The 21806-nt window shown below is 36.5% G+C and overlaps 1 protein-coding gene across 12 annotated transcripts in view; it reads right to left on the bottom strand.

Moving 5' to 3' along the window:
- CEP83 (centrosomal protein 83) overlaps positions 1–21806 on the bottom strand; it is a 135680-nt gene that overhangs the window by 32123 nt on the left and 81751 nt on the right. For all 12 annotated transcript variants that reach the window (XR_009565565.2, XR_009565566.2, XM_060306608.2 and 9 more), the window contains 4 exons: positions 20372–20464; positions 18380–18511; positions 8159–8410; positions 5203–5334 (listed from right to left, as the gene is read on the bottom strand). Coding sequence is in view for 10 of the 12 variants with exons in the window: in XM_060306608.2 (XP_060162591.1) it covers positions 5203–5334; positions 8159–8410; positions 18380–18511; positions 20372–20464 (609 nt within the window). In the remaining 2 variants the exon portion in view is untranslated. The remainder of the gene's footprint in view (positions 1–5202; positions 5335–8158; positions 8411–18379; positions 18512–20371; positions 20465–21806) is intronic.

Here is a 21806-nt window from a genome sequence, read left to right as displayed (position 1 = left end):
AATCACAAATATATACAAGCCAAATCTGTAAAATATAAGATGGTGGTAACAAGAGGGTAAAGGATAATTTACTTGAGTGCAATAAAAGGCTATAAAAACTAGAGATGGGAGTTAGAAATAAAACAGGAAGAGGTCCTAGAGCCAAAGAGGGTGAAGATGAGAAACAGAAGTGTCTTACTGGAGGAGACTCCATCTATGAAAGGTCTTGGAAACATAACAAGGTTTCCTGCAAATTCCTCACTTAAAGGAAACAAGAAAGTCAAGTACTGTGCTGCCTTTGTACTGCTAATAACCACACTAAGACACAAATTAACCTGTAGATTTTCAAATGACACAACACAAAATGAATATCTTGTGCTGACATCAGATTTGCATTTTTAAATCTTTCTGAAGTTCTTTTCTATGAAAGCAAGTCTCATTGAACAATGTTTACAAAGCAGCTTTGAAATACTTTCAGAGCAGCTAAAAAATTGTATTTATTTTAAAATTTAAACTTTCTATAGATTGGGTTTTTATAATTTCATGGACAGAATTTATAAATGCTTTAAAATTTGGAAGAAATACAACTACAATGAAAATCTACTTTCTATGACAAATGTAATCATAACCTGCTATTATACACTAACTGTAGAAGGTTTGAATGACACAGCAGTTCATTAGCAAACCACATTGTAGCTGCTTTATATATGAGGTGGAAAATCAGAGCCATCTTATTTTGTAGAATCTTTCAACAAGAAGAACTACAAAATATATAAAAAACATATTTCTTAATTCATTCACTGAGATTTACTGAAATGAGAAAACATTTTTCAATTAAACTATAATCAGTGAAACTGAAAAAACACTGATCGGAAGTCAAACGACAAGTCTATCTTCAGAACTACTTCTATTATTAAAGTAGTGGTATATGCTCAAGCAACATGCGTTCAAATTAACTTATTTATGGACCCGGATGAGTTTTTCTCTAGTGCCACATTTCTAAAATACTGAAATACTGAATGCACTCACACTAATAGTAATTAACTTCCAAAATGATATTAAAATTATTTTATTTATTAAAAATGGAAAAACGTATATGAATATTTATTAGATACGATGAATAAAAACACTTTCTATGAGTAATATGAACCAAATCCCAAATAGTTATAATAAAGTTTCTTTCTGCCTCTAGATTCCTAGTTCTTAACTTTTGTAATCAAGCATCAAAAATCCTAGGAAAACTAGGGATCTTTTCTTAAATAAAATGCACAATGTTAAAATGCTGCAAATAATTTGAAGAGATTTACAATCTTCTTAAGCTTCCGTGTGCCAAGCTACCCTGTTCTGCTTTTTATTTTTCCACAATATGTTTTCCATGTAGATTCTGGTCTTTACATTGTGAATTTGCTTTATGCTTTTGATACAACAGAAGTACTCAGAATATTAGCTAGTACTAATAAAACTTTAAGAAATGTAACGAAGTAGCAACAGTAAGCATTTTATAAGGGTTCAGAATCTGTTAATTACACACACACACACACACACACACAAAGAAAACAATATATGTAAGCCAGAAATTCAAATAAAGTTGAAAAAATGTATTGCTCAAGAAGCTCTTGATGTAAATTCCAAAGAGACAGTACTCAAACTCTGATCTTTTTCAAAGGTCTGAGATGGTATGACCTCATAAACTTAGCTAATAAGGTAATTCTGTGGGATGACTTCCTTAAAACTGTACATTTTATTGGAGTTCTAAAGCTCAAACACCTCATAACAGGAAGAATTTATCTCATTGACTATTAGATATCTTTAAGGTCATCATTTTTAGGCCATCTTTGGTAATACTTTTTAATCCAAGACACCGATAGTCACAATGACATAACTGTTCAAAAACCTAACAAACATTTACAAATTTGAATAACTTAGACAAATACACCCCAGGTGTTCCTCTGCATTGCAAACAACCATTTGTGAGAATTGCAAAATGTGGATGAAAATTTCAAGTTGCAAAGATAACTCTGACAATGTTTGAAACATTATTTTAAAATTTAACCTTCCAATGAAATCTTTTTATATGCAAGATCTCAAATGAAAACTTGGTCTGTCTGAAGTTGGTGGGTGGTTTTTAATAAACCATTTATATGCATAATAATGCAAGTATGCCTTTAAAAAGACAGGCAACTCTTAGCAATCTGTGTTAATAAACATACAATCTGGAAGTGTAAAAGAGTATGTATTTGCCATAGAAAAAACTGGGTAGACTATCTCCCAAGGGTGGCATCTAATACATCTAATATTATGGCTTTGGCTTTTCAGGCACAGAAATCAAATTTTGTCACCACACTTAAAGACCACTCTCAAGGTTGAACTCACATTACTAAAGTTTACAAAGAGTGATCTATAAAACCAGAATGTCAGTTTATTAATTGCGAGAAAAAACTATAATGGAAACTAGAATACTCTAACTCTGAAGGACCAGTGCGTTCTCTCTCCCTGTAGACAAAATTACAGAGGAAATCACATAACAGTCAGAAAGTTGCTTAGGGCTCACGCAGTCAGAACAAAAGGAATGGGATGAATCGATTATTTCATGGCCACAAACTAAAATAGATTGAGGTATTCCTTTCCACAGTAAGAATGATCTCTTCAATGGGACCAGAATACTCACACTCTGCCAACTAAAACTCTCTCTTGCCTCTGTCATAAACACTGTTTGACTGTGGACAAGGAATTTACGATGAATGCATTACTCCTCTAGATAAGTTCATATATTTCTACCAGGCTACAATAAATTCCCTCTGGTCTAGAAACCATTTTGTTTTTTAAGGTGATTTTACATAACTCTGCTCTGACAGAAATATAATACATGATCTCACTGATTCAGACATCAGTCTTATTTTCAAGTTCTTAGAGCTGACCCAAGTACTACTAATAATAGCTAATATTCAGGTGATTATATATAAGACCTTATGCTAAGTGCTTTATGCATAATATCTCATTTAATCTCTGCCACACTCTATAAAGTAGGTATTAGTCTGTTTTATAAAGGAAAATGCTAAAGTCTTCAGAGAGAAATTAAATTGCCCAGGTCACACAGCTAGCAAGGGGAAGAAATGGAATTTGAATATGTCTGACTCTAGAGCTGATATTCACTGCGGTATTCTATAAAATACTTTCATCATTGCTATCCTACTTCTGGTTACTGGATTCCTTATATACATTGCATTTGAGGGGGAAAAAAACCTCTAAGTTCCTGGGAAAAAGGTGTTCAAACCATTATATTCTTTTAAAAATAACAAATGCGGGCTTCCCTGGTGGCGCAGTGGTTGAGAGTCCGTCTGACGATGCAGGGGACACAGGTTCGTGCCCCGGTCTGGGAAGATCCCATGTGCCGTGGAGTGGCTGGGCCCGTGAGCCATGGCCGCTGAGCCTACGCATCCGGAGCCTGTGCTCCGCAACGGGAGAGGCCACAACAGTGAGAGGCCCGCGTACCGCAAAAAATAAATAAATAAAATAAAATAACAAATGCAGATCATGCTGCTGCTATTAATTTACTCATTTAACAAATATTTATTGTCTACTGTGTGCCAGCACTGTTCCAGGAGCCAGAGATACAACAGTAATAAAAGCAATGTCCCTGCTGTCTTGGAGCTTATATTTGAGGCAAAGGGAGTAGAAAAGACAAAAATAAACAAATATATCAGATGGTGTTAAGAGCTATGAAGAAATATAAAGCAGGTAAAAAAGATAGAGAATAAGGCAGAGGAAGAAGGAAGATGGTATTTTACAAAGTGAAGAAAAAAAAGTCCTCTCTGATAAGGCAACATCAGAAATGGGTGAAGAGGGGCTTCCCTGGTGGTGCAGTGGTTAAGAATCCACCTTCCACTTCAACTATGAATGTTGACTACAAACCATCATAGTATTAACAGTACCTGTGACAGATATTTTCATATCATATTACATTTTTTGTAGATATTTCAAAATATCATTAATACTTATCACTGCTTCAAAATTACAGTAATTTTTAAACTCATCATGAGATTTGGTTTTAATGCATTAATAAACATATTTCTGTATCAAAAAAACAAACAAACAAACAAAACACAGAATCCACCTGCCAATGCAGGGGTCACGGGTTCGATCCCTAGTCCGGGAAGATCCCACATGCTGTTGAGCAACTAAGCCTGTGCACCCCAACTACTGAGCCTGAGCTCTAGAGCCTGCGAGCCACAACTGCTGAGCCTATGTGCCACAACTACTGAAGCCCACATGCCTAGAGCCCATGCTCCGCAACAAGAGAAACCACCTCAATGAGAAGCCTGCGCACCACAACGAAGAGTAGCCCCCGCTCGCCACTAGAGAAAAGCCCGCATACAGCAACGAAGACCCAACGTGAGCAAAAATAAATTAATTAATTAAAAAAAAAAAGAAATGGGAGAGGAAGAAAGCTATATACATATGTGAGGGAAGACCATGCAAGGCGGGCAAGTGCAAAGGCCCTGAGGTAGAAGTAAGCTTGCTCAAAGAAGAGTGAGAAGGCCTGTGAGGCTAGAGCAAAGTGAACGGGAGGGAAAATGGACTATGACGGCTGAGCAAAGATTGCAGGGGCCAGATCACACAGAGCTCTGACAGGGTAGAGAGTAAAGAGACCAATTAGGAGGCTATTGTAAAAACTGGACTAGAGTGGTCACAATGAAAGCCGTTAAGAATTGGTCAGGGGCTTCCCTGGTGGTGCAGTGGTTAAGAATCCGCCTGCCAATGCAGGGGACACAGGTTCAAGCCCTGGTCCGGGAAGTTCCCACACGCTGCAGAGCAATGAAGCCCGTGCGCCACAACTACTAAGCCTGCACTCTAGAGCCCCAAAGCCACAACTACTGAGTCCTCGTGCCCCAACTACTGAATCCCGCACGCCTAGAGCCCGTGCTCCGCAACAAGAGAAGCCACCGCAATGAGAAGCCCACGCATCGCAACGAAGAGTAGCCCCTGCTCACCGCAAGTGGAAAAAGCACGCACGCAGCAAGGAAGACCCAACACAGCCAAAAATAAATAAATAAATTTAAAAAAAAAAAGAACTGGTCAGTTTCTACATGTATTTGGAAGGTAGAATAAGATCAAAAAAGAGACTTCAATGTAGGGAACTAAGCTACTGAAACACAAAATTCCTTTGTTATTATACAGTCTCAAGCATTCTAAAGAATAAAGCAAATACTTAAGACAACTTACTTTACTGGTCAATGTATTTATTTCCCGTTCAGCTTTATGCAATTTACTAATTAAAGTAGTGTTTTGTTCATTGCTTGATTGTAGCTCTTTTTCCAAGCGTTCAGCCTGTAGTTTAGCTGACTGTTTTTCAGCCTTTTATTAAAATAAAATATTTTAAAATTTGTTGACAATTTTTCAATTATATAAAAACAAAATAAACACTATTTAAATAAATGTAATAATCATACTACCCAAAATTATTCAAAACCTCAACAATATTAACATATACCGAAGTAACAAGAGTTTTCACAAAGCAATTGGTAGAATTCATATGCAAGATATTTGCTCCAAGAAATATGCAACGAAGTTATCTGGACAAACAACTTATCAACAGCCTCCACCAAGATAAAACCCATACACTTCTCTCATGAGAGAGAGAACCTAACACACTCACTTGATACCTATTTACTACTATTGTGGACATAATTCAAACAAGCATTTTGGTGGATTTCAAGTACACAGCAGATATGAAAAAGCATATTACAAGGTAGAGGGGAGGGCTTACGTGTAGTAGTAAGAAGTGAGAACTGAAAATCTAAAATCAATGGAGATTAGAAAACAACCCCCAAGAGATTAAAAATTCAAAATCCTCGACTAATCTGGAGCTTCTGGAAGTATGGGCAAAGAACTCAATAGCTCCTGAACTCATCACATAATATTCTTAATGAAGTAAGCTGTCAAGAAAATTTCCAGTTGGTAATACTCATAGTACTCTTTAATTAGAAAGGGAAAACTAAATGCTTTTTAAAAATACTTCTATTCAAAACAGTTAAAATGAAAACATTTTGCATTTAAAGGATAAGCTTCAGTTCTGCAACAGCTCATTTCCTATATATCTTAAATATGATAAGGAGTGTATTCAACAAATAATTCAGAAAAAAAACCCCCTATTTTCCTCACATAAAAAATGATACTCTTCAGGCACAATGATAGACAAAAAAAAAAATCAAAGAAAGGCAGGCTACCTGTCATGTGCGTATTTTCATTTCATCTGACAAATGATAAAATGAAATACAGGCTCTTGTGAAAGAACCTCCCATCTTTTGTCATCATTCAACTGGTCCTGAAAATAATCACTCTAAAGGACCTCAATGCAAAGTTTCACATTGAGATCACATACCATACTCAATCGCAGTCATCCCACTGTCACCGTGTAAATACGTTAAGGATAGAAGGATGGCAACATAAACACTTCATTCTGAACTGCCTCACGTCTAAGGTCCAATGATACTGACAATTTAAATTCAGGAAACCACTAAATACTGCCAGATGTTTCATCCAAAAAATAAAAAGGTGACTTCTACTCTTCAAAACATATTAATGTACTTCTTGTACCAGTTTGCTGTCCAGAAAAAAATCACTACTTTGGATTTGGATATTGGATTTTAATTACAAACTAGGTGCACACTAATTTCCCTCCAGTTCAAATTACCTCACGACTATTCTGAAGAAAACAAAACATTTTGGACTGCTCAAAATAAAATTTTAAAAACTATCAAACTAGTATATTTGCTACACGTAAGACACTAAGGACTAGGAGGAATAAGCATTATCTCAATAAAACTATAAAGGGGTCCAGCATATGCCACTGTGGAATAAGAATTATTTGGAGCTGAAGGCTTTTGAGAATCAACAGACACAGGACAAAGTTTTTTCCTGAACTCCTCTTACCTGTCTAAAAGTAGAGCCTCTAAAAAGAATGTAAGTGTTAGAAGTCCCCTCCGCAGGGATTTCATAACTAGGGAAGGCCAACTTCTATCACAGAAGACAAGAAGTCAACACCAGGATAAGAAAGCACCTACACAAACAACATCACAAAATTATCATATCTGCCATTTGTTTTCCTAAGGGCCCGTTTATCTTTCCTAAAAGTCATTTCTTTTCCTATAAGTGTCCTTTCTCCCCCTCTCTTTTCCTTATTAGAATGGTATATACGCCCCAAACTACTACTGCCTCTTTGAGTCACATTTTTCTGTGAACTCCTGTTTACGTACATGAATAAAAATCTATCTTTTCTCTTGCTAATCTGTCTGTTGTCAGTTTAATTCACAACCCTTAAACTCTGAACCTAAGAGGGTAAAAGAAAAGTTTTTCCTCTCCAACAACAGAAACAAGAACTTTCATAGGAAGATACCTCTAGGAGTACCAGCTTAGCTCTGCCAGCTCTTTTCTTTCTCTAATGAACTCAGGGAAATAATTCAGTAAAGGCTTATATGCATTGGTAGCCAAGTTCAATTTTGTAACTCCGGCAAGAAGCTGTCATAATATAAGTATGGTATTTCTGTTGAAACAGGATTTACGATTTTAAGATCTTGAATCCCAGTGTAAGGAAATAACTAGAAAGAAATTGCTCTTTCTGGTTTGAGGTGACTTTAGTCTTCAGAAACTCCATTTTTTTTTGAATTTTGCATATTCTACTCTGTGGCACTGTAAAAGTTAAATCATTTCAGATAGGCAACGTGACTCCCAAAGAATAAATAATCCCCTTGTAAATATGGTAGCATAGCTATTGCTTATGAATCAAGAGCTTTCTTCTTTACAAAAAGTATATATACTCTTGGGATTCCACAAATGCGTCAGCGTTAGATTGGTGAGCAGACATTTATGCCCTAAAAAATCAAAGGCTTGGGCTTCCCTGGTGGCGCAGTGGTTGAGAGTCCGCCTGCCGATGCAGGGGACACTGGTTCGTGCCCTGGTCCGGGAAGATCCCACATGCCGCGGAGTGGCTGGGCCCATGAGCCATGGCTGCTGAGCCTGCGCGTCTAGAGCCTGTGCTCCACAACGGGAGAGGCCACAACAGTGAGAGGCCCGCATATCGCAAAAAAAAAAAAAAAAAAAAAAAAAAAAAATCAAAGGCTTGTCAACTGCACTTTAAAGAAAGTACGCGATATCTACCGGGAAGCAATTAAAACCTTACCTCCAGGGATCTGACTGTAGCCTGCATCTCAGCCAACTGCCGCACCTGAATTCTCTGGACATTTTCTACCTGAGCACCAGAATTTTCTTTTTCAGCTCTCAATTCTGCTACTTCAGCCTCTAAACCTTTTAATTTCTGACACAAATGGACTTTTTCTCGAACAAGTTGCTCCACTCGTTTGCTGTCTCTTGTGGGATCAACACTAAGCAGCTGGTTATGTAGTTCTTCTTTATCTTTCTCCAGTCTTGCAATCTGATGACAATTTGAAAGAAAGCATACAACCTTAAATTACTGAATTTTCAGCCATGAACATGCTTTACAAGTCAGTAAATTAAAATTAAAAATTGTACAATATGAAAAAAAAGCTCAGGTGGTAAAATGAAGTACAAAGGAAAAAAATCCTAAAATGTCACATTCTTCATTCTGTACTTGGCATGACTCAAATGTGAGGGCAAGGATCTTGTCCTATTTTCCCTCCATCTCCCCGTGGTGCCTAGCACAGGGCTTCATCAGTTGCTGACTAAAATTCAAAACTATAAGTAATACTATAAAATAATTAAAAATATGTCAAGTATTTTTAAATTCATCAGAACATTATAGGGGTTTATGCAAGATCATATTGATCTTGCATAAACTGATTACTCCTAAGCTTTTCCTCATGTGACAGTAATTCTTGGGCTATATCTATACTAATAAAATCATCTATTCCAAGGCAACTTAATTTACAAAAAAAGCTGCTTGTCCATATAAGTAACAACAAATGTGACTGATGAGAGCTTTTAAATAATAGCTGAGAGTTTCTTAAAGCCCTAGTTGTAGTGATGGCCTAGCTTTTAATTCTCAGATCCAAGAAAGAGCTGAAAATCATTACTCCAGGGCATGTAGACAAATCACCAAGGAACTTGTTGAACAAAAATACCAGTGGTCTTCTCATTCACGCCAACCATCGCTGACAGATCTCATGTGCCCCCAAATCAGGGGATTTCAAACTGCTTCCTAACCTCTGAGGCACTTCAGAGGCCCCTCACCTCCAGGAATGAGGGTCCAAGTAATCACAGTAAAACTCATTCTTTTGGGCTTCCCTGGTGGCGCAGTGGTTGAGAGTCCGCCTGCCGATGCAGGGGACACGGGTTCATGCCCCGGTCCGGGAAGATCCCACATGCCGCGGAGCGGCTGGGCCCGGGAGCCATGGCCGCTGAGCCTGCGCGTCCGGAGCCTGTGCTCCGCAACGGGAGAGGCCACAGCAGTGAGAGGCCCGCGTATCGCAAAAAAAAAAAAAAAAAAAAAACCTCATTCTTTCCCTCTGCTGATCTCGCCAACTCCCTATCCCCTACTATCACCACCAACAAACCTTTGTTGTTAACCACAGCAGCTCCTCTTTTTAGTCTCTTTTTATATATGGGGTTTCTTCAGGTGATTTAACTTAAAGATTCAGTTGTTTAAAAAAAAGAAAAAAGAAAGTTAGAAGCGCCGGCTATAAACAGCACCAGGGGTTGTTGTAGCCAGGAGGAGCTTAGCAGGCTCACTCTAAGCCAAAGGACTTAAAGTAATGCTCTGCAGCCTGGGCAAAAATGGCCCAAGGGACAACTGATTGCTCACTTTGCTATAAGTGAATCTAAGAAGTGTGAGACCTCCACCCCAGGGCAGAATGTTTTCCTCATCTGTAAAATGAGAGGTTAGAATGAGGCCCTCTAAGATCCTATTCAGTTCTAACATGTAGTGATTCCAGTTAGGTTTTGGACATTAAACTGAAGCTGAATTAAAGATGTCAATGGGAAATACAGGTAGAGCTATCCACAGAAGGCAAATGCCATTTCTTCCCAGAAAATAAAATTTATTATAGAAGGCAGCTGTAAAATTCAGGGTCAAGCCCTCAAACACTCAACTAATTAGTGTCTCCTATTTTTCCTCCCATCCTTTACATAAACATTACCCCCAAGGTTTGGTCCGCAACTACCTTTTTCCCTCCATCTTTCCTTCAGCCAGGTGTGTGACTTTGTGGAAGTCACTTTTTCACTTTGGCATCAGTTAAAATGAAGGGCTGGGCTGGAAGATCTTTAAGAAACCACTTAGCTTTTGCATGAGGAAATCCAAATATTGTTGCACTGTGCTATATCAGAGGTGTGGCAGCTCACTGATATGAAACTCGGGTTCAAACAATGGTGCCCTTTACTGAGTACTTAATATGGATCAAGTGCTGAGCTAAGTGTTATATATAAAATTGCATTTAGTAACAATAATTTATCCTGTAGTCTTCATTTTACATATGGGATCAGACAGCTAATATTCATGACCAGCATGTTTCTTCCTATGTTATTGCTTCCTCCAGTAGTTTTAAAAGGCATCTATGTGATAGTTGAAGTGAGAGCTGAAGCTCTGGACTGAGCTAGCTAATACCAAATTCAGCATTAGATCTCACATTGATAACTCCTTAACAAGAGTTCTCTACCAAGTCACTCCTCCCAAAACTGGTAATCACTGCCTTCTAACTTCTCCATTCATTCATTCATGCAACAAATATTTATTGAGTACTTACTGCATAGGCAGCACTGCTCTAGGTATTAAGGATACATTAGAGAACCTAGCAGATAAGCAGAGACAGCCAGCCGGCTCCCAGTATCTAACAGGATTGGTTCCAGGACCTGCTACAGATACCAAAAACCAAGGGCTCAAATCAGTCCTCTGTATGGGTGGGTTCTACATCTGCCGATTCGACCAGCCGTGGATTGTGTACAGTTGACCCTTGAACAACATGGGTTTGAATGGTGTGGGTCCACTTATATGCAGTATTGTATGTGTATTTATTTTTAAAAATCCAGGTATAAGTGGACCCACACCGTTCAAACCCCATGTTGTTCAAGGGTCAACTACAATCATAAAACCTCTGTTCTGGAGGAGCTCATATTCAATCACTGCTATCCATCCTCTGGGTAAAGATCTTGGACACAGCCTCCGCTCTCCCCTTTTCCTCCAATCTCAGATTCACATGTCATCTCCCTTGAAGTCCTGAATTCCCTAATGACATGATGTTCAACATCTTTTCAGGTGCTAAGTTGCCATTTGTATATCTTCTTTGGTGAGATGTTTGTTAAGGTCTTTGGCCCATTTTTTAATCCAGTTGTTTGTTTTCTTATTGTTGAGTTTGAGTTCGTTGTATATTTTGGGTAACAGTCCTTTATCAGATATATCTTTTTCAAATATTTTCTCCCAGCCTATGGCTTCTCTTCTCATTCTCTAGAGTGTCTTTCAGGGCTTCCCTGGTGGCGCAGTGGTTGGGAGTCCGCCTGCTGATGCAGGGGACATGGGTTCATGCCCCGGTCCGGGAGGATCCCGCATGCCGCGGAGTGGCTGGGCCCGTGAGCCATGGCCGCTGGGCCTGCACGTCTGGAGCCTGTGCTCCACAGCGCGAGAGGCCACAGCAGTGAGAGGCCCGCGTAACGCAAAAAAAAAAAAAAAAAAAAATAGAGTGTCTTTCAGAGTGGAAAGTTTTTACTTCAATGAAGTCTAACTTATTATTTCTTTCATGTATCAAGTACCATATCTTGGTGGTGTATCTAAGTCATCACCAAACCCAAGGTCATCTAGGTTTTTCCCTACATTATCTTCCAGGAGTCTGATAATTTTAAGTTTTACATTTAGGTCTATAATCTATTTTGTGTTAATTTCTGGGAAGTTGTATGGTCTGTGTCTAGATCCACTTTTTTTTTTTTGCATTTGCATGTCTAGTTGTTTTAGCATCATTTGTTGAAAAGATAATTTTTCTCTACTCTGCCTTTTCTCCTCTGTCAAAGAACAGATGATGCTATTTCTATGGGTCTATTTCTCAACTCTCTGGTCTGTTCTATTAATCCGTTTGTCTGTTCTTTTGCCAACAGCACACTGTCTTGATTACCATAGCTTTATAGTCAGTTCTTCAACTTTGTTCTTCAGTATTGTGCTGGCTATTCTGGGTCTTTTGCCGCTCTCTATAAGCTTTAGAATCAGTTTGTCAATATCCACAAAACTTGCTGGGGTTTTGACTGGGATTGTACTTAATCTACAGATTAAGCTGGGAAGCACAGACATCTTGGCAACATTAAGTCTTCCTCTCCATGAAGGTGAAATACCACTCTATTCATCCTTTGATTATGTTCATCAGATCTTCATTTAGATCTTCTACATATTTTTTTAAGTATTTCATTTGGAGGGAGTGCTAATGTAAATGATGTTTTTAATTTCAGATTCCACTTGTTGATTACTGTCATATAGGAAAGTGACTGCCATTTGTATATTAACCTTGTATCCTGCAACTCCACTGTAAAAGCTGCATTAGTTCCAGGAGTTTTTTATTGATTGTTTCAGATTTTCTGCACAATCATGTATCTGTAAGCAAAGACAGCTCTATTTCTTCCTTCCAAATTTGTATGTCTTTTATTTCCTTTTCTTGTCTTATTGTATTAGCTAAGACTCCAGTACAATACTGAAAAGGAGTGGTAAGAGGGGACATCCTTGCCTTGTTCCCTGATTTTAGTGGGACAGCTTCTGGTTTCACACCACTAAGTATGACGTTAGTTGTACTTTTTTTTATAGATGTTCTTTATCAAGTTGAGGTAGCTCCCCTCTAGTCCTAGTTTGCTGACAGTTTTATCATGAATGGGTGTTGGCTTTTATCAACAACTTTTTCTGTATCTATTGATATGATGATGTGATTTTTCTTCTTTGGCCTACTGATGTGATGAATTACATTAGTTCATTTTCTAATGTTGAACCAGCTTTGAACGCCTGAAATAAATCCTACTTGTTCATGATGCATTATTATTTTTATACATTGTTGATTTCAATTTGCTAATATTTTGCTGAGGATTCTTTATTATTTTTTAAATTTATTTTATTTTACTTATTTTTGGCTGCATTGGGCCTTCGTCGCTGCACATGGGCTTGCTCTAGCTGTGGTGAGTGGGGGCTACTCTTCGCTGCGGTGTGTGGGCTTCTCATTTTGGTGGCTTCTCTTGTTACGGAGCACAGGCTCCAGTAGTTGTGGCTCCCAGGCTCTAGAGCACAGGCTCAGGAGTTGTGGCACATGGGCTTAGCTGCTCCACGGCATGTGGGATCTAACGACGTGGCATCGAGGATTCTTGCATCTTTGTTCATGGGCGAGTTTGGTCTATAGTCTTCTTGTAACGTCTTTGTTTGGATTAGGTATTAGGGTAATGCTGGCTTCATGGACTGAATTAAGAAGATTCCTTCTGATTCTATCTTTAGAAAGAAATTGTAAAGACGGGGTATAATTTCTTCCTTAAATGTTTGGTAGAATACAACTATGAACCCAGTCCTTTTATCCTGGATGTCAGACATTCTGAATTTTATTTTTATTTTATTTCATTTTAATGTTAGGTTCTTTTGTATTCCTTTAGGTACGTTTAAATCTTTGTTCTATTATTCAGTTAAGTTACTTAGGAATAGTCTGATCCTTTCAAATCTTTCTTTTACACTTGTTAGGCAGAACCAGAGTAGCCACTATTGTGGGGCTAATTTGGCCCTACTACTGAGATAAAATCCTTCTGAGTCTTCTATGCAATGCACCATGCATTAGGTGGCCTTTCCACTCTGGTGGACATAAGATGAGGCAATCTCTCAGAGCTCATTTTATTTGTTTCCTTCTTTTAGGGATCACTGCCTAGTACGTACTACCTGTTTTCTAGTGTCTGAAAACCACAGCTTCCTATATTTTGTCCCAGTTTTTAGTCAGCACCTTAAGTTAAATTCAGTCCCTAAAACTCTACGATGGCCAGAAGCAGAAACCCCCAGACTACCTAGATTTGATTCCTGGCTCTACCACCTACTAGCTGTCCAACCTTGAACCAGTCTCTCAGTGCTTCATGAGCGTTTTCTCATTTATAAAATGGGAATAATGATTATCTAATCTCTAGGGTTGCTGACAAAATTCCAAGAATTATAAAGTGCTTCTCCCAGTAAATTAAATACAAATTTGTTTTCTTTCACTTCTTCAACTTCTGTAGCTTCTCACTTACAAATATGAAATCTATTTAAAAATATCTACTATATTTATTATGAAAATTAGTACTATGATCAATGCTGTCAGGTACTAATAGTGATAATACCATTAATTTGAATGTTTACTATTTGTCAGGCATTATGGTAAACATTTGGCACATGAAATTTCAAGTTCCCTGATCTTTGTTTCTAAAGTCAAGTTAGCTTACCTTTTTATATTCCTATTATTCCAAGTTTCCCCTTTTCCCCTATATGTATTAGAATTGATTTTTCCTATATCAATGATGGAAAACAAAACCATTTTCTCATTTATTTACACTAAGAAGAAGGTAGCACTTAAATTATTTACAGATTTAAGTTCATATTTTAATCTAATTTTGGAAGATAACATCTCCTTTCCTTAAACTCCTTACTTTCTCCTAGTAAGAGAAAGACAGTACTAAGAACTTTCTCCCCATGACTATGTATTTGCCTCCAGACATAAATATGGAAAGATCAGACGATGGGATGCAAGAACTGTTGGGAAATGAGGTGATGTTCAGTGTCTTTAGAAGAATTCTACTCAAACTGAACAAGAGAATAGGGATAATAAACACATGCCTTTTTCAGGCCCCGAGAGGTCATGAGTGTAGTAAAAGATAACTAACTGTGACTGATAGGAAAAGCTAGGGCAGAGAGCACCTGAAAGCAGAGCAGTCAGAATGATGGTGAGATGAAGATGGAGGATGCAGGCACTGTAATGAGATATGTGCCCTCAAAATACTTAGAGGATCTAAGTGCAGACCTGACACTGAAAACTCTAACATGCTCAAGTAAAGGACAAGATCATATACTCAAGAAATCTGAGCACGTGGAACTTTAAATAATGATAATAGCAACTACCATTTATTGAAGGCTTACTATGTGTGGTCTAAGCACTTTACACACATTAATTTATTAAATCCTCAAAACAACTCCATGAGATAGATACTACTGACAACACCATTTTATAGATGAGGACACTGATGCACAGAGAAGTTAAGTCCGTTCCCCATGTCATGCTAAATGAACATCTGAAATGTTTAAAATTTTACAGGCAAAAAGTTAAGTTTTTGAGATATTCAAAACTGCTTTCACAGAAAAGTTTAATGAGTAAAATTTCACAAAGCCCTTCTTAAAAGTTTGCTAAAATCAATTCCAGAGAATTCCAACTGTGAAGTAATTTAATTTTAATTTGGGAGACTTTTATCTATTGTAATGTATCAATAGTTCAGAGTAATCTGAGAAGGGTGTAAGTTAGAGAACTTGGAATATTTCAGATAACGGAACCCACCGGGACCTAAAGCAGCACTCCAGATAGAACTTCAAAACCTATCAGAACAAAAAAGAAGTGTTTTGAGAGATTTCATGATGTCTACCGACATACATGTCAGGATAAGGACCCAAAGAAGGAGCGCATTATCAAGTTCTGTGCTACCAGTGCTATAATGAAAAAACAGCATGTGGTAACAGGGACCCAAAGAAGTTCTCCTTCTTTGCCGTAGGAAATTTGGCTTCTCACCAGCCCCATACAAGCCAAGGTAGAGCTCAGCCAGTTTGGAAAGCATGATGGAATAATCTCGGAGACCTGTCACTATGTACTGTGTCACTGACAGGTCTTCATATGATGCAGTGCTCACTGCCCTCTCTCAAGATCTTAGTATCTCCACTGGATTACTCTTTCACTCATTCAGGCTACATTACAATCATCTGTACCTAAAACTCTTTGTACTGCTCTTCATTACTATTTGCAGAAAAATATAAAATCAGAGTCCTAATAAAATATAAACACACTAGTAGCACTTCCAAATAACAACTATATATGTAACTTCAGAATTTCATCTGTATACAGTCAAATGCACTGAGAAATCATGCCATTATCTTTTTCATAAAGATATCTTCTTTCATATACTTTTTAAACTTCAAAATATCATGAGGGACATGTGAATTCCTAGAGTGCTCCTCAGGAAAACACTGACAAAATCTTCCTCAAGTATTCCCCTATGAAACAAAACACTAAAGAATATTCAGTTATTTCTTTTATCTGTAGAAGTGAAAATGTACAGTATTGTGTGATTCCTTAATTAATGCAAGAAAATCCAATTATTTTTAATACACCAAGCTAATATATTTTATACCAGTTAAAATTGTAAAGTTGATAGATGGCAAGAGTAGGCTTTACTTTGAAGTTTTACTGCTGTTTTGTGTCCACATCATCTCACTGGTTTTTACTTTAACTGTAAAGAGAAACTGGAGTGTAAAGATAAGTGATGGAATGAAAGCAGACACCCAATTATCCACTAATTAATATTACTCCTGCATAATCAACTAGGAAGTAGAAAGGAGAAAACTTCAGTCTTTTTTTTTCCCCCACAACTCACACACACACTGTATTTTATTTTTACAAGAGATAAGCTGACACCAAGCATTGTAAATGGATGACCACAACAAAAGCAACGATGACTGCAATTATCAAACATGAAACACACTCATACGAGAACTTCAGTCTTATTAGAAAGTTTTACTTTTCTAGCCTTTACTAATCATAGCTTCTTAGCTAGCCGTTTATCTCCAGATTTCTAAGAATGTCATAAGACATTCCAATTAGAAAATTATTTAAGATGCCACTGGCACCTTAAAATTTTTAATGAATATCATTTGGTCTTTCATGGGTGAAAAACAGAATAGGCATCAGGTTTCAGATGCAGGTTTCATTCTTTAAAAACACAGTAAAACTAGAAACTACAGAATACAAATAATCATTACCAGATAAACATCAACATTAGACTTTAAAAGCAAAGTATAAAATAAAGCATCACTATCTTCAGCCTCAGTAGTTACTCTTCAATATACTAAACCTACATTTTAGGTTGGAAATCTTTTTATCATTCTTTTTTTTCCACAGGAAAATTTTTATATGTAGTTCCTTTAAGTCTATCATAATTACAGACTCAAAATCTTACATAATATAAATCAATTGATCTCTCTACAATATTACAGTGGTTAGATGGCCCCTAATTAGCATGGCAACCTCAAATCATTAATAATTTGAAACTTAAAACTCTGGGTAGGAGTTGGGGTACCTGAGCTCTACTGTTAACTTGGCTGCTGAGTTTCTGTGAGACTTTGGGCAAGTCACTTATCTCGTGCTTCAGTGTCGCCATTTAAAATGGAGAAAATAAGACGGTCCTGCTCCATATCACTGACCATAATAGACATGAGATCATATGTAAAAAAAAATAAATAATTTTTTTAATGAAAAAGACTATAATTATTTATAGTTTTTTGGTACCAAATTCTTAATGGACTCAAATGATCCAAAGCTCATTCAACTTCTTACTTTTCAAACAATCATGGAGGAATTTGCTCACTGATAAGAAGAAATCAGTCTGATCCAATTAGTAATTGGTAAAGGAAGGAGAATATATTTTAGCTCTTAATTACAAATAAAGTCAATGCAATAAATGTATTATGAAGATGTGTTTGTACATAGAATGCTTCATGTAAGTACGGACAACAAGCTATTTTTTAATAAATTCAACTAGCATTAGATTTCTTATTTGAATATAGCAACATAAAACTGATATTTCTCTCTTTCCATCCTGAAAAATCACCTAAAAGCAACATGAAGAATAAGAGACACAAACCTCGTTTTTGGCAAAATTAGGAGACAAACGACAAAATGAGAAGAGAGGCTGCCAAACTTAATAGACAGAGAATAGGGGTATAGGCTATAGGCATCAGAGACAGAATGTTGCAGTTGTAGATGCCAGAAAGAACGAAGTGATGGTGATGGGCACACCCTAATGTATAAACCCCTTGTTTGTATCAGTGGAAACAAGGAGCATGGGCTGACAGCCAGAGCTCTCCTGAACATGGTTTGATTCCAATAAGTAGAGGGGGACAGTGCTAAATAAGCAATCACACAGACAAACTGTATTTGCAAAGAGAAGTCTGTCTCTGCTATCTATCTCCACTGACTGGGGCAAAATAAATTTTCTTCATCTTTTCCTCTTTTAACAGTCCAAAAAGAACATTCACCAGAAAAATGTTGCTATAGAGCAGATGAAAATCATGACAAATACTTAACCATTAATTAATAAAACAATTATGCAATCAACTTTAGGTTGAGATTCACAAAAAATATAAAATCATAAAATTTTATTGACTAGCAGGATAAAGACTAAACTAGTATAATCAGTCACTCACCTCTGATTCATATTTTATTTTTTCTTCTTCTAAAATACGTGCACATTCTTCTTTCTGGTGTTCAAATTCTGATTTGAGAAATGTATGCTCATAGCGAAGTTTATTATATTCAGCTCTATACTTTTCTACTTCCTAAATTAAAAGAAGATTGTAATTTATCACAAATTTATAAATGAAATTTGTACTCACTTCAAAAATCACCTTTTCAAAAATTTTAAATTGTTTTATACTAAGAGCCATTCTAAAAGTAAAAAATTAAGCTTAACAGAAGTATAAACAAATCTTGGAAAAGTTCTCATGACAAGAATGCTACAAACAGAACTAGCACACTCCTGAAAAGGTATCAGTAAAACAAATTACCCTTCAATTAATCTTATTTCCTCACTGATTCTAATAATAAAAATGTATTAGCATGTCAAAACTTTTGACCTCTGGGCTTAATAAAATAATATTTAAAAATGTAGCACACCTTTCAAAATAGATTTTTAAAATTCTGTAATAAAATATAAAATACCCCCTTAGAAGTCAAAAAGGATGAATTCTAAGTAGGTAAATGATTATTTGAATGTTTAGTACAGTAACTCAAGGTTCAGTCAAATATTACAATGATAGTCCAATTCAACACACTAGTCTGAAGTATATATGTAGCACCAACTCTCCTGACTAACCAAGAACACATGCAATGCCTATGCTCTAAAATTCTGCTTCCTAACACTTCAAAAGCTGCTGGCATTCTGAATCTCAATAAAAACTCAGGTAACAGAGCAGGAAGATGGAGACACTATTCCAACATACATCAGGGAATTAACAAGGAAAGCATGCCTCCTAAAATACTCAGCTCACTATATATCTTTAGTTGAAAGATTTCTAAGCCTGTTTACAAACCAAGAAAGTGGGTTTTGTGATTTTATCAGAAACATACTTTTTTAAAAAAAAAAAAACATGCTTTTACTTAACTTGATCACCTACCTCAGATTTAAGTAATTTTTTATAATCCAAAATCAAATCTACTCCTAAACCATAATGCTCTGGTTACCCATCAGGATGATATTGAAAAGATGACTTTATCAAGCCAGAAAATCATTTATAAAAGAGGATTCCCACAACTGTTTTGTGCAATGACAGCATCACTAGTCTACAACTTTCCAAAGGGGACCATTTTGAGGGGGACAGTATTCATTTGTATGTATAAGGCCCAGTATGTTTATTAAATAAGATAACGTATAAAATGTCTAGGATAGTACATAATATAGTCAATATCTGTCATCTCTTCCTGTTCCCTTTATTAAACAGTCACATCATACCAACATTTCATATGAGGAGATTGATCTCAATCTGAAGAAAAACTAACAAATTTTTACTTTTCTGAGGCTGCATGAAATTCATTCTTTCATTCAGAAAACATTAATTGAGAACCTGTTGTATGCTAGGAAGTGTTTTAGGAACGTGGACTCTAACAGTGAACAAAACCGGATAAAGGTTCCTCCTTTCATACAACTTACATTCTAGCAGTTGTAAAAGGGAAAATTTTAAAAATAAGCACAATAAATATTATATAGCATATTAGAAGATTATAAATACTAGAGAAAAATAAAAAGTAGAGCAGGGTAAATGGGTATCCAAAAGTCTAAAGAGTGACAGGAAAGGCAAGTTGCAATATTAAAAGGAGGCAGGGGTTGGTCAAAGTAGGCCCTACTGGAAAGGTGAAATTTCAGCAGACTTGAAAAAGATGAGAAAATTAGCCAAGAGATATGTGGCAGGAATAACAGCTAGGGCAAAGACTTGAACTGCACCGTTTCTGAAGTGCCAAAGAAACACCAAGAAGACACAAGAATGGGATCTGATCGTGTGCAGTCTTAAAGGCTGCTATAAGGACTCTGAGTAAGAACGGAAGCTGTTGCAGGGCTTCTGAGTAGGAGAATGATGCTTTTCCTCAAGCCTTTCACAGTCACATGTAGATAAATGCACAGCCCTTCTATACAAATTACTTACTTCATCCAGATGCCTAAAACATTCTCTCATTGGAGTTTCTAGTTCTTGTTGTATTTCAGCTCGTAACAATTCCAACTTCTGTGGACTTAATACCTAATATGTAGAGAAATATAAAACAATTCTAAATATGAAATCACAAATATTAAATTGAAGAATCAGACAAATTTCAAAGCTTCTCTCCTAATTATGACAATGAAATTAAACTAATAGAAATTTCATGATATACCTAATTTTACAATAACCATTATATAAATAGAACCATCATTTGAAACAAAGAAACTCAATTTCAAGCTCTCAGAGATGTCCAAAATTCCATTAACATGAGGTAAAGACAATTACTGATTATTATTATTGTTATTAATAGGAAAAACTATGTTGGCAGCTAAGATTATCATGTTGGATACAGTGGCTGATTCTATTTTCTAAAGCAAGCAAAATAAAGGTATAACAATTTGGTATACCACAGGAAATTCTTCAGACTTATTTTCAATCAGAGAAAGCTGATATTTACCAGCAAAATTACTTTAGGCTCCTCCATGTTATACTCTTATAGAACTCACATTTCAATAAGTATTTACGTAAGCTCCTTAAAAGAACACAGTTAGTCTTTAGTCATCATGTGTTCCCAAAACCTCGCACTACTGCCTAGCACAAAGGAAACACTCGATTATTTCTTGAATCAATTAATTAATGAATACTAGTTGTAAAAAAAAAAAAAAAAAGACCTAGTTTGTATTTACATTAATCTCTGAAAACTAAGAATAATATTTATTTGTTTATTCATCAATACTCCAAATATTCGAAAAACTTTACTGAATGAATGCCTACTATATGTAAAGCATTGTGCAACATACTATAATCTACATAACATACTGTTCTAAATTCCTTACATGCATTAGTTTATTTAATCCCTACAACAATCCAGAATATAGCTACATTATCATACCCCTTTTTATCAAAACTGAAACACACAGAGTCAAACTTGCTAAAGATTACAAAACCTCAAAGGAAGTATATCTCTCCCCATAAAAAGTTCACACTTTCAAGTGAAAAATAATTTATACATACGAATACCTATAAAAATAGGCAATACAGGCTTACCAGAAAGGTAAAGATGAACAAAAAAGATATTTAGGACAGAAAGAATGGCACATCAAAGGAATGGGAAAACTAAAGCTTAGGTAGAACCCAAAACCGAAGAATGGATAAAATATTAAATTCCCTGGGGAGAAAAATGATCCTCAAAGGTGACCTAAAGGCATTTTAGGTAGAACCACCCTAAGCACTACAGAAAATTTAGAATCCTGCGCCCCTGTGTTAATGTTGGTAGTAATCTCTAGACTCTGTGACACCAAGGCCATGCTGACACACTTCCATTAAACGCCACCTTGGAGAGCTGCATCCTGGCTGGAAACAAAAGGAAAAGAGGTGGGAG

Source organism: Globicephala melas, chromosome 10 (assembly GCF_963455315.2).
Source record: "Globicephala melas chromosome 10, mGloMel1.2, whole genome shotgun sequence".
Taxonomy (NCBI): Eukaryota; Metazoa; Chordata; class Mammalia; order Artiodactyla; family Delphinidae; genus Globicephala; species Globicephala melas.
Note: the sequence above shows the minus strand (reverse complement) of the source record. Positions and strands in the feature narration are given on the sequence as shown.